The sequence below is a fragment of the Puma concolor genome, chromosome D1, assembly GCF_028749965.1.
Source record: "Puma concolor isolate L17-30 chromosome D1, mPumCon1.1.hap2, whole genome shotgun sequence".
Classification (NCBI taxonomy): domain Eukaryota; kingdom Metazoa; phylum Chordata; class Mammalia; order Carnivora; family Felidae; genus Puma; species Puma concolor.
The window spans coordinates 34,402,622-34,417,007 of NC_141676.1; the positions used below are offsets into that span (position 1 = coordinate 34,402,622).

General features: G+C 37.4%; 1 protein-coding gene across 4 annotated transcripts in view; it reads right to left on the reverse strand.

The window, feature by feature from the left end:
* The window catches only part of ANO3 (anoctamin 3), a 440,478-nt gene that overhangs the window by 45,295 nt on the left and 380,797 nt on the right, over positions 1-14,386 (reverse strand). For all 4 annotated transcript variants that reach the window (XM_086677790.1, XM_025927974.2, XM_086677791.1 and 1 more), the window contains 3 exons: positions 3,392-3,474; positions 2,826-2,966; positions 2,158-2,322 (listed from right to left, as the gene is read on the reverse strand). In XM_086677790.1, the coding sequence (XP_086533916.1) occupies positions 2,158-2,322; positions 2,826-2,966; positions 3,392-3,474 (389 nt within the window). The remainder of the gene's footprint in view (positions 1-2,157; positions 2,323-2,825; positions 2,967-3,391; positions 3,475-14,386) is intronic.

The window sequence follows — 14,386 nt, forward strand, 5'->3', positions numbered from 1 at the left end:
TGTTAGAACTGAGATCTTTCACTGTCTACCAGAAGAGTATAATCATAAATATAAAAACCTACATCTATGCCATGAATGGCTCCTCCTTCAATGTAGTGACTTGTGCAGTGTGCAACCTATAGTACCTTACATACATTACCATCCATGCCTCCCCATCTTCGTATTATATTTTTTTCAGTGTTTATTATTTACTTTAATGTATGAGCCAAGGACATAAATTAAATATATTATGTGGTTTATTTGGAGAGACTGCAATTCTCTCCAATTAAACATTAAACAATTCGGACATCATCTTTTTTTTCTTTTTTCTTCTTGTGAGCAGTGGGGAGCCACTGGGTATTTGATAGGTGAATAACCACTAATTAGTGTACCTAATAAGATACACTTACAGATACGAAAGACATTAAAATATTAGGATATTGTATTATGTAATCACTATGCTGATAAATTTTAGAATTCTCAGGAAAAATGTCAGGTTCTCTGGAAAACAGTATTTTCCTTCTACCAGAAAAATTAATCTGAAGAAAGCTGATCCCAGTAGGAAATATTAACTATCATCCTTGCATTAAAACTTACTTATCACAATCACTTTTCACTTTTCTTTGAAAATCTTTCCTGATTATTTTAAATGGTCCTAGCCCTCTCCAGTCTAAACATGCAAAACATCTATGTCAATCTATATTTGGAACCAAATGCACATTACCTGTACATAATATCAACATTGTTATTTGTATATTGCTCATATATCTACAAAAATTATCTCATGATGTAAACATATCAGCATTAACACTTAGTATATGTATGATCTAGGACAAGTTATTTAAACTCTCCAAATCCGTTTCCTTATTTACATAATGGAGAGAATACTGGTCTTGTGTCATTGTTGGAATAATTAAAGGACAGAGATTATCCTAAGTGTGCTAAACAGTGCCTCCTGTCTTCAGAGAAAATAGGACCCCACCCATAATCCTTACTGAAAATGTGGACCTACGCATAATAATGTCCTCTCATCCATACAGGTCACAAGTCAACCAGTGGACATGATGTTGAACCAATCAGATGCTCTCTCTGAGAAATTAGTACATTGAAATAGTAGATAATTTCAGTTAAATGGACTATGGAAACCTGACCAACATGGTCATGTAGTTAGAGCCAAAGAAGATAACAAAATCACTGCAATACCACAGCATCCCTGGCGGCTATGAGAGACAGATGGGTCATGGTTAAATAAAGGCAGACATTTCTTGATAGAAGAGGGTAGACATGCAAACAGAAGAACTGAAAAGGAAAGAAAGAAAGAAAAAGAAAGAAAGAAAGAAAGAAAGAAAGAAAGAAAGAAAGAAGAGGAAAAGAGAAAGAAAAAGGATGGGTGGATAGAAGAAAGGAAGGACGGAAATTAGGAAGGAAGGAAAGAGGGAAGGAAAGAAGGATGGAGGAAGGAAAGAAGGAAGGAGGGGAGGGAGGAAGGAAGGAAGGGAGGAAGGGAGGAAGGGAGGAAGGAAGGAAGGGAGGAAGGAAGGGAGGAAGGAAGAGGAAAAGAGAAAGAAAAAGGATGGGTGGATAGAAGAAAGGAAGGACGGAAATTAGGAAGGAAGGAAAGAGGGAAGGAAAGAAGGATGGAGGAAGGAAAGAAGGAAGGAGGGGAGGAAGGAAGGAAGGAAGGAAGGAAGGAAGGAAGGAAGGAAGGAAGGAAGGAGAAAAATGCTTAGACCCAGGAAAGAGAAATAGAGTAGCTATTTTCGATATCACATTAAGCCTTGGAGATAACAAGCTTTCTATTTCGAATAGATTTTTCTATATCTTTGTAACAAATTCTCCACTGAGGTTCAGTTTTTTGGAATGGTTTTTGAACCCAAAAAATCCCTTATTTGAATGAAAAGAGCATAGCACCTTTTCTAGTCCACACTAGACACACTAGAATGGAAGTTTTCACTAATCAAGACTATAAACTCAAAGGAAAGGATGACAGTACAACCATTATTTATTTTAATTTAAAAAAATCCATTATCCACACCACATAGATGAATTTTGTTTCTGCTAAACTGAGTTGCATTGCTGGTCTCATTTTGGATTCCTGTAAATACAATCCAAGCATGAAGGAAACAGACTTCTCCCCTACCCATGCCTTTTCGCCTATTGAAAACTGTAAACACTTACAAGATTCAGTGCCATAATGATTACAAAATTGATACAGACAGCAGCAGCTGATGTTGCAAATTGCCAGTGTTGTTTGATGAAATTCCACTTGAATGATGCAAACTGTTCCATGACAACCAGGCGATACACGACAACAGCAAACACTGCAGTGATCACCAAAGAAATCTACAATATGGGAGACCAGAGGAGACATCCATATTTTGCATAATTCACAAACCAAAAGCAATACCATAGATTAATATACTGCCCCCACAGAGCTAAAGGAGTTGCCTTTTCCAAGAAAGAATACATCATTTTTTTTTCTTTTAAGGGACTGAGTTACATTAGAGTCAAAATACATATTGTAAGATTTAAGTTGCTCAAATTTCCACTTTCAAGTGGAATGCTTAGTCTTAATAAATTTCAGGGAAACACAAAAAATATCCATTTTATCTTAGATGATTTTTGTTTCTCTCAAAGAGTGTTTTATTTAAAGATATTCCCAAATTGTCTTTGCAATAATTCATGACTTTCCGTGATTTTAATTTTGTTTAATAGTATGTAGTACCAAGGTATTGAGCTGGATATGGTTTCTTGCGCTCTGAGGGTTGCAAAATAAGTTGGTATCTTAGAACTTCCTTCTAAACATGGAATCCAACAACATTCTGATACTGATGGTTATACTTTACCATGAAGAATATTCCTGAGATAGAAACAAGAAGACGAGTGACTTTGTCTGAGGAAGGCTGATGTGGCTCAGGTTTCCCACTAATGGGATTCACTCTCTCCATCTTATAATACTTGGCTTCAAACTGGGGACGAAGTGTTTCCTGGAAGAGAGACTAAAGTTACCTACATATCAAAGTCATAAATTAAAAAAAAAAAAATCATCCAGTGGTTGATACAAAATTCCTGGATTTTGGCTTACTTTTATAGCAAGTCTTGGAAAAGAAGCAACTTAAAAAAAATAAAATGCCAATTATTTTCCAGATAATCCCTAACATATATATTAATTAGCACAATTTTTCAGTAATGTCATTTTAGGAAATATCATGGAAGTGCTTAAAAAAAATTACATAACTCCATCAATGAGCTCTCTTCTCTTCCTGAAATAAGAAATGTTGTTAGTAAAAAACACCAAGGGAAAATCTAATGGCGTTTAATTGCTTCCAGCTAGGATGTTAAGGACGGTGAATAATTTTCTGCATCATGTGTTATCCCAGTTTCTCTATCTCCTGGTTTCATAACATCTTACCTCCTCTTCTTCCCATTCAATAAGGTCCCAAGTATAGGTCAGTGTACTTCTTCTCCTTTTCCAAAATTCCAAGAAGACTGTGGCTATAGATAATATTAATTATTATTATTATTATTATTATTATTAATTATTTACCCTTTACCCAACCACATCACATTCTTTCATCATTGTTTTTCTTTTTTGGATTAATGCATTTCCACTGCATTGTTAAATTATTAAAACAAATTAAATTTGTATTGTATTTATATAAAAGGATTTTTATTTTTCCCTCACCCCTTCCTCCATGTCTCTGTACATTACTGTCAGCATAAACTCCTAGAAAGTAATTTTTTTCAATGGATTATAAGCATAGACCTTTGCTAGTATGACCTATCAAAGTGATGCTACAAGAGATGGTCAATATTAGTGAGCTAAATAGATATTGTCCCTTTTGACTTGTATATGTTTATTCAAAATCATCTAAAAGACCTAGAGAACGGCTTCTCCAGCCAGGAATGACAATAAAGACTAGATGCCACTCCTCCAGAACCCAGAGAGGGATGGGTTGGGAAAGAGAGAGGAAAAGCACAAGGTTATCATGGTGGAAGGAGAAGAAAAGAAAAAAACCAGAGAAAACACTTGGATGCATTTTCTAGGTGAACTTAGCATGGACTACAAGGGCCTCCATGGAAAAAGTAAAGAAATGCCTGAACCATAATGTGAATATTCTGTGTAAACAATTAAGCGAAAGATTGATTTTTTTCTGGTAAGTGGTCTTCATCTTACAGCAAGCATTCAAGACTTTGTGGACATCATTAAGACCTCATACATGCATTCTTAAAAGCTGTGGTACCATTCATCCATCTAACCATCCATCCATCCATTTGCTGTTCTCTCATTTGGGGCAAGGACCTCTAACCTCAGGGATCTTCTTATCTGGTAGAGTGAGACAGTCATCTAAATAAGGTTAACTTACATTGTAGTAAGAGTTATAATGAAGGAAGAATTACAGCAAAAACATAGAAACACATGTTTTTGGGAAAAGACCACCACCACCACCACAAGCAGTTGATAGAGCAAAGGAGTGAGGACTTCTTTCCTATCTGTGAATACAGCCTCTTGCCTTCTTTGCAAAAGAATTCCAGGGGAAGATGATTCTGAGGTTTTGTTGTCTTTTTCTTTATAATTAGAAATCAGCCCTAATATTGGTTAGAAAATACAATGTTCATAATCACATTGTCTTATATCTCACTTTCTCACATATGATTTAATTTTGTCACTTTCTTTCTTTTTTTTTTTTTAATTTTTAATTATTTATTTATTTTTTTTTCAACGTTTACTTATTTTTGGGACAGAGAGAGACAGAGCATGAATGGGGGAGGGGCAGAGAGAGAGGGAGACATAGAATCGGAAACAGGCTCCAGGCTCTGAGCCATCAGCCCAGAGCCTGACGCGGGGCTCGAACTCACGGACCGCGAGATCGTGACCTGGCTGAAGTCAGACGCTTAACCGACTGCGCCACCCAGGCGCCCCACTTTCTTTTTTTTTAAAGTTTATTTATTTTGAAAGAAAGAGAGAGTGAAGGCATGAGGTGGGGAGAGGGGCAGAGAGAGAGGGAGAGAGAGAATCCTAAGCAGGCTCCGCTCTGTCAACGCAGAGCCCAATGTGGGGCTCGATCCAACAAACCGTGAGATCATGACCTGAGCCAAACCAAGAGTCAGGTGCTTAACCAACTGAGCCACCCAGGTGTCTCTAATTTTGTTACTTTCATAACACAAGTAGATATGGCAGGTATTACTCTCATCAGACTTTTGAAACAAAGGTATGAATTTACTGTGTCCAAAAACACATAGCTAATAAATCGTAGAGTCGGGACTGAAACTCTTGCTAGTTATTGTCCATAAAATCTTTATGGCTTTAATTTTTTCCCCAGTCCTACTCTATGTGTTATATACTGATTTTCTATACAGTTTTATAAGAGGAAGTATGGCTAAAAGAATCGAGATAGCCAAGCGCATTGACAGGAAGATAAATGAAGTTTTCCGAATACTTGATCTGCTATAAAAAGAGTTGGCCATGATTACTGTTACCAACAGGGAGATCTAGAACTTAAAACATAGGTGGGATATAGAGGAAGTACACTGAAGGAGAGACACAGAGAAATAACTTATTATGGAAGGAAAACTGAAGAAAGAAAAGCATTGTGTTAAAATAGGCAGCTATGATGTGAAGTGATTATAAGCCTAGGACTTAAAGTCTTTCATACAGAACATGACACAGAATGTGCAATAAAATTCTAATTATTACTGACTTCAGTCAAGGTTTAAAGTTTAAATGTGTCACGTGGTCATTTCCTAATGTATCTTTCCAGCAAAACTCTGCCTAGAAGCATCTCCCAGAAAATCTAAGAAATAAAGGTAATCTTGGTTTTTGTGAGCCTGAAGGCTGGCTTTGGTGTAATTTTAACTTTCACAAATCTTTGTCCTTGGGATAAACTAGGCTTTGTGTTAAAGATCCATTCTCAGTTTGAGATATATTCATTTTATTCACAAATTATTTAAACTCAAGTGAATCAATATTCTCACTTAAAAAATTTTTTAGTTAGAAGGAGGTCATGCAATTTATCAGTATACCAAACATCAAAGAAGGAAGGAAAGTACTACTTATTAACTCCTACTAAACTTAATAAAAACAAAATTAATAAAATTAGCTAACTTTGGAAATTGGAATAGTGGTCGCTTCTGAGGCTAGGATGACTGACAGGTGGTATGAGAGGACTATTGGAGGTGATGAAAATATTCCATTTATTTTTTTAAAGTTTACTTATTTATTTTTGAGAGAGAGAGAGAGAGACAGCATAAGCAAGGGAGGGGCAGAGAGAGGAGAGAGAGAATCCCAGGCAGGCTCTTCACCATCAGTGCAGAGTCTGATGCAGGGCTCAAACACATGAAACTGTGAGATCGTGACCTGAGCTGAAAACAAGAGTCAGATGCTTAACCTACTGAGCCATCTAGGAGCCCTGAAATATTCCATACTTTTAACAGGAGAGGTGGCTATAAAAGTTTGTCATTTTCAAAAGTGATCAAAACATATCTACGGAGATTTCATTGCATGTGAATTATACCTCAAAAGACCAAAAGACCATATTTTAGAAAGTAAGTAAATTTTGAAATACCAAGTGATGAAAAATATCAATGGGCTTGATTCTTACGACAACCCTGAAGTTTCCCCCAGGTTTACAGCAGGAGGCGCTGAGCTTGAGTGAGGGCCTGAAAAGGAAGCGGGATTCTGGGAAGACCGTATCTCATTGTCCAGCCAATTTCAGAGCAGATACAAAACCCAAATTATGAACTTGGGCAATTAGATGGGACCTGAAGAGTAGGCTGAACCTTAGGAAGGCTTGCACGGTACCCTGACACAACTATATCAAATAGCCATGGAAAGAAGAAAGGGTATTTACATATGCCAAGACCTGAGAAAAAGGGTGGAGCGGAAGCATCCTGCTGAAGTGGCCTCAAGGTCCTTTCAAGTAGGTACAGGTGTGTGGCCTAATATAAACACAGCAGGAAAGACTGAGACTTACCATAAACTGCAAAGTGCTCAGTCCATCTAAACGCGCTCAAACTTCAATAATACATAATCAAATAAACCACCACACTGCCCTGAGTCATCAGCAAGATATGTCCCACTGGCTCACATTTTGCCTCCTACACTAAAAAGTAAATTCTAAAAAGTAAATTCTAGATCATGACATGAGCCAAAGTCGGACGCTTAACTGGCTGAGCCACCCGGAAGCCCCAAGGTCTTCTGACCATTTATAGTTTTTAAAGTTTTAATAATGTTTACTTATTTTGGGGGGGGGGAGAGAGAGCATGAGCAGGGGAGGGGAAGAGAGAGGGAGGCACAGAATGTGAAGCAGGCTCCAGGATCTGAGCTGTCAGCACAGAGCCCGACGCGGGGCTCGAACTCATGAACTTGGAGATCAAGACCTGAACCTAAGTCGGATGTTTAACTGACTGAGCCACCCAGGCGCCCCATGCCCATTTCTTAAGTGGGTTGTTTGTTCTTTGGGTGTTGAGTATTTCTTGATAGTAGAGGATGAGAGGATGAACTGGCATCTAGTTCAGGATTAAATAACTGGTATGGGAATTTCAAGAAGAATTAGGAGTCTTCTAATCAGTGACTTCTAAAAGAGTATATTATAAGCCATGAAAGTGACAAGCAAATATTCATAATTTTATTGTAATTGGTGGTGAAAATTTTGGCATGCACTCATGTGGAAGGGCAAAGGAACATTTGCTCAGAATGAGCAGGGTGGCAGAGACCGTGAGATGGTAAAGAGGACAGGGAGTATATTAAAGTTTCTCAATGTAAAAATGAAAATACTTTAAACATGAAAATGTATAAAGGAAAAATAATTTCACCTAGAACAAAGTGTCAATACAAATATAGATGTTGATGAAGTTATAGAAAGTTATAGCATATTGTATATATATGTGTATATATATTGTGTATATATGATAAGTAGCTAGATAAATCAGATATATTATAGTTATATATACATGGTACCCAAAAGAAAATACGCCAGGTTTTAACACTAACGGTCTGTGGGAAATGGATTACAGAGCAGTTTTACTTCCTACAAAGTATACATTGTACAAGTTGTACAACCGCCTATGTTCTTTTTACCCTTCTGTGTGTAGAGTTTATCAACTCTTCCTCTTGGTCCTGTGAAACTGGGTTGCAGATGGGGGAGGAAGATAAGAGGCCTCCATTGGAGAAGGGCATTTTGTTATCAGGGCAAAGTCAGCTTTCACATGAGTCATGGAGGTAGGAGGAACATTACGGAAAAGCTGAGGATGATGTGGCATAATTCTGTCCCTCGGCAAGTATACATTGTGTTTATTTTTTTTACTCCTGCCTCTGACTATAGTGACAGTTTTCTCTGCTTTAAAAAATTTTAAAATACACAGGCTGCATCTTGAATTTCTATTTCCTCATGTCCAATTCCAGTGGCTTCCCTTTGTGATCTAAAGCCAATGGCACAGAGTAACAGAATCGTAAAGTTAAGCATCTCAAAGAGGTTAGATTCTGTATGTAGTTTTCTCCATTATTTCAAATTTCAGAAAACAAGGCCCAGAGTGGTTGACAAGCATCACTGACCTTGTCTAGAAATCTGCCAAAGCATCTACAACGCTTTACCTTCTTCTACATCTACTTTCATCTACACTTAGAAGTTAAGTTTCTAGAGTTTCTTTCTTCCTTAGCATTTTTAGTGTTTGGCACACTGACATACTCAGTTAATGTTACATTGAACTGAATTAAAAAAAATGTTTTTAAGCTTATTTATTTTGAGTGAGTAAGAGAGAGAGAGCGTGTGTGGAGAGGGGCAGAGAGAGAGGAGGGAGAGAATCCCAAGCAGGCTCCACGTTGTCAGCACAGAGCCCAGTGTGGGGCTCTAACTCATGAACCATGAGATCATGACCTGAACTGAAACCCAGAATCAGACGCTTAACTGACTGAGCCACCCAGGGGCCCCTGATCTGAATTTTTGAGTGGAATCCAGTGACTGTGACTCCAACTTCTGGTTAAGTGCTCTTTCCATTATTCCAGAGGTTTTCAAATGATGCTCCATGGAGATATGGGAAGAGTCCCATAGAGAAGTCCCTTCTATACCTGTTTTATATATTAAGCAATTAAGTTCAATTTGATTTGGAACAATTATTATTTAAAAAGCTTTAAAGACGACTTCACTACATTCAGGGGGTAGGAGCTCATGGAGAAGGAGCAGGGGAAAGAGGTCAATCCCCAGCACAAAGGAAGTTAAATGTGTCTGAATACAGAGAGCAAAAAGGAATTCCAAGTATTGTTTTCATCAGAAGAGATAAAGATTTAAAGCCTTCTCGAAAGAAGACCCGCTGAAACAACAGTTTATCGGAGCAACACTTCTGAGATCGCCAAGGTAGATAACATCCACGTACCACTAAAGACTCTCTTCCACTCCCCAGATTTATTTTCAGTAACATCCTCAAGCATAATGTGCCTTTCCCACAGAGGATTGCAACATCACTATACATGAGGTAGAAATAGAAACCTCACAGAACAGGTTCTACCATTAGCAGAAGGGCTTCGAATGTGGAACACTTGGTGTGTCCATGCCCAGAGAAAGCTACTTTCTCCCCCTGCCTCCCTGCCTTAGCACCTTACAAAAAATATAGTTCATGGAGTTCTTTACATAACTATAAAGTAGGCTAATCAATAGAAAGACCTTATAAATATGTGGAAGTGACAAGATTTGGACTGAACTGTACTTGACACTGTGCCTTGGGAACTGGTTAGTCAGGACTTGCTTGTCTTGTTAAATTTCCTCTTTGTCTAAGGCCATCATGTCTCTCTTTAACTTTACTTCCAATTTCCCTCCCCTCCTTCTTCCTCTCTAACAACACTAAGTAGAAAAGAAAACAACAAACAACTAGGTTCTAAGAACATGGTAAGGCCAGCATTGGAACCCTAAGCACTGACAGTCTTCACCAATTCCTAAAATCAGGCTTGATAGGTTTTCCTCTAGGAAAATGCATTTAGAAGAAAGAATATACACAGAAACAGCAACAGGTTATATTTAGATGCCACGAGAACTCCCACGACAATCTTGACCAGAGCGTACTTTTTGATGTTAAGAGTCCCTCTAAAGCTACCTCTTCTGTCACTCAATATGGTATTGGCATTTATGTATACACATTAGAGTAGCATTTGTTCAAATTTAAATGGATACTTTCAACTGACTTGCTATAAAATTGGGAGTCCACACAAATAAAAACTCGTCAGCATTTGCCGCATAGTTTTCTAAAATATAATAACCATTTCAAGCACAGAACTAATTTCTTTTAGGCCCTTTCTTCATCTTACCATTCGACTATTTGATACACTTAAATTTCCCAATTCTGCTGGACATTTTCTGATTACAAATATAAAAACACCAGCGCAAATAACTGGACCAGCACCTTGCCTGGTTCACTTCTGAAACAGAGGTGTAGCAGTGCCTGCTTTATATGAAGCTTTCAAGAAAAATATGCTGAATGAAGAAAATAAAAGAAAGAAGGAAATAAAAGTCATCTACACTCTCACCATTGATAAACAGCTATAATTAAATTTTTGGTGATTCCATCCAAAGTATTTTTCTTGAACAGTGTATTTATGACTGGTATGTACCCAAAGGTATGGTCACACCGGTTGTTAATTTATGACTGAAAAAAAGAAAAAAACATGCGGTGCCTGGGTGGCTCAGTTGGTTAAGCCTCCGACTTCAGCCCAGGTCATGATCTCATCATTCCTGGGTTCAAGCCCTGCAACAGGCTCTGTGCTGACAGCTCAGAGCCTGGAGCGTATTTCAGATACTGTCTGTCTGTCTGTCTCTGTCTCTCTGCGCCTCCCCAACTCATACTCTGTCTGTCTCTCTCTGTCTCAAAAATAAATAAAACTTTTAAAAAATTAAAAAAAAAAAAGAAAAAAGGAAAAACAAATTCATAACTGAGTCTCTGAAATGCCTGACACCCCTTCATGTGCTGGCCTGACCTCCCCAGGAAAGCTTCACCAAGACAGGATACCTGACCAGTTAATCTCTGAAATAGTTTGTGGCCTCCAACCAAGTGATCCAGAACTAAGGTCTGCATTCATTTTAAGCTAGTGCCAGAGCCCTAAACAGTGTTAAAAATTTGCCTTTCCCTTATAATTCCAATTTCCCTCAGGAACTGGGTAGAGTTCACTCAGAACCGTGCTTGGCATGACCAGTGAATGACAGCAAGTATAAAATTGTGGCTTTTTTTTTTACATTTTTATTTATTTTTGAGAGAGAGAGAGAGAGAGAGAGAGAGAGAGAGAGAGAGAGAGAACAAGTGGGGGAGGGGCAGAAAGAGAATGAGACACAAAATATGAAGCAGGTTCCAGGCTCTGAGCTGTCAGCATAGAGCCCAATGTGGGGCTCGAACTCACAAACTGTGAGATCATGACCTGAGCCGAAGTTGGATGCTTAACCGACTGAGCCACCCAGGTGCCCCAAATGACAGCCAGCATAAAAGAAATGAGTGGGGTGTCTGGGTGGTCACTTGGTTAAGCGCTGGACTTTGGCTCAGGTCACAGTCGCACAGTTCATGAGTTCAAACCCCGCATTGGGCTCTGTGCTGACAGCTCAGAGCCTGGAGCTTGCTTCAGATTCTGTGTTTCCCTCTCTCTCTCCCCCTCCCCTGCTCACACTTTGTCTCTCTTCCCCTCTCAAAAATAAATAAATAAACATTAAAAAATTGTTTTTAAAGAAATTACTAACTTAATTTTTATAATAAACACAACAAAATTTATCTTCTTGATCAAGTTACAGTGATCTTCAAAAAAAAAAAACAAAAAACGAAAAACAAAAAACAAAAACACCTAGGAAAGGCAATGAGGTGCTAGACAAAGAATGTGGTTTGGAGTAGGCATGTTCTGGGTTTGCAAGCTGCCTATATGCCTTTCTAATTGTGTGACAAATGACAGGGACAGAGCTTAAATAACGATAACTCTCCATTTTCACAACTTTGAGAGTAGTAAAATCATCTTCATAGGGGCGATGAATGAATTAAATGAGGTGCAGTTTGTAAGTGGTCTAACTATGCTTAATTCATTTTAATTGTATAACAAATTTTAATAACCAATTTTTTTCAATATTCTATTGTCATACAGAGGAAATTTTATATATAAAGTTCTTGGTTTCTGCTGCATACAAGATATACAATATAAAATATACTTTATAAAATTGAAACATTGTATATCTTTCTGCAAGAAAAATAAAGATATTGTCACTCTTTATATTTAAATTGATTCACAAATTCAGTCATAATCAGTTTCCACATACTTTTCATCTTTTGCCCATAACCTAGCAAACAACATACTGTCTGTCCTTTTTCTTCTTTTGAGTTTAAGACCGTAAAACTGCTTCTAGAGTAAATATTTCAATTCAAAACTTATTGGTTTTGAGAGTCCATTTGTCTATTCCTAAAGAGAGTATACAAAAAAAAAAAAAAAAAAAAAGGAAAATGTGTTGCATCATAGTCCCAAAGAGGAGGAAGAGAACTAGCATTTACTGAGCACTTACATTGTCCCAGACTTTGTGCTTGCTATTTTTAAATTAACCAATATCATTTCCCCAACAACCCAGGTAAATTAAAATGTTATTGATCTCATTCAGTTGATAAGCAAATTGAAGCTCTTGCAGGTTAAGTTACCTAAGGAAGACATTTGGTTGAAATCCAAATCCAAATCCGAACGTTGACCTTTTTCTTGCCAACAGCAAAATGACTCCAAATACGGTTTGGGATAGAAATTTTTGAGCTATATAATTTGCAGCATCCTTCTGGGAAGAAATTAGCAGCACAGATGAAAATGTTTAAGCAAATTTCTAATAGATCTAAATGAGATGGAGAACTTCGGGAAGGCTCACTGCTCATCCACTCAGTGCTCCATCAATCAAGAGCCTAAAGTTCTTTAACCTGAAATCCTTTCTGTTTTTGTTGTTTGGAGCCTAAAAATGATTATTAACCATTCTCTTTTCTTTTGACTGCCTCTACCAACACAGAAATCTCTGCATTGGTCTCTTAGAGGACTTTTCCTTTGCAGTAAAACTCTAACAAGATTTTGATACATGCTTATCACTTGATTATCTGAAAAGATATATTGTTTTATTGGAACACTATATCTGAATTTGTGGAGACAGACATGCACAAACAAACATAATGCTTCTTGATTCACAATTCAAGCGAATATTGAAGTAGTCAAAGAATAACTGAATTGTGTATATTTATAATTTTGTCTAAAAGTTCCCTGTAGATACAGCCAGAATCTCTGACTTCTTCAAATACTGGGTGGCAGAGTGGCCCTGAGTGTTTTTGACAGTTGACTAATTGACTGTTGAGTCAGGGATACATTTAGTTTGGATTTAGCAAGAGACATTTATGTGGCTTGCAGGCACTTCCATGAATTTTTCAAGATTATTAACTATCTTAATACAGCAATGAATTCTGGGGAAACTCCTTCCCCTTCATATGCTGACACTTTCAGGTGCCAGGCCAGGAGTTGTATGGAGAGGTGCTCTATGGCGTCCAGCACTGATAATGCAAAAGAAATAAGATATGAAGTACAGGAGCTAGAAAATATGCCATGGAAAATTATGTTTACATTTCCAACTCATATGTGAAACACATCTCAGACATTTTCAAATTTGCCACAATATTAAAAATACATGACATTACCGATAATGAGTTCTAAAGCTGAAATAAACTTTTCAAAACTATCAATAAAAAAGACTATCAATCAACCATGCTACAGGAAGAGGAAAGACTGCATTATTCTTCTACACGTTCTATGGAATATTTTTTAAATGTCATATTAAAAGGTACTTTCATAAAACACAGACAAAAAATGTAGAGCAAAAAGCATGTGGGCAGTTAATTAAAATATTGTTACCCTTCTGGATTTTTATGTTATGTATTTGAAGATTTTTTTAATTTGCAAATTTGTGATTTTTTTCCCAGGTTAGTTACTTTCATACCTTATTTTGTATTCATAGTTTTGTATTATTTTCTTAGAATAGCTTTGAAGATTGTGTGCCTTCTTCTCATGAATAGCTGCAATGTATCACACACATATGTGCCAGCCATCCTGCTAAATGTTTCACACATGTGAACTTATTAAAACCTCACAACAGCTTCATGTACAAGAAATGATTTTTTGGTTGCTATTTTACTCCTCCCAGATGAACTTGACTCTGTACCCCAGGTCACTCTGACTCCTAAGCCAGGGTTACTGATTTCAAACACTCCTTCAAAGGAGGGGATTTTCAATGATCCTAGGTGTCCTTCTTTAAGGGTTCTGACCTGATTTGCACATTTTTTTTTCTGTAGCTAAAAGCTCCTAGGAACTGTCAGCTTCGTTAAACGTAACATGTTTTCATTGTTCTCTTCAAAGTGTTTAAGGGGCTTAGAGTCCTTT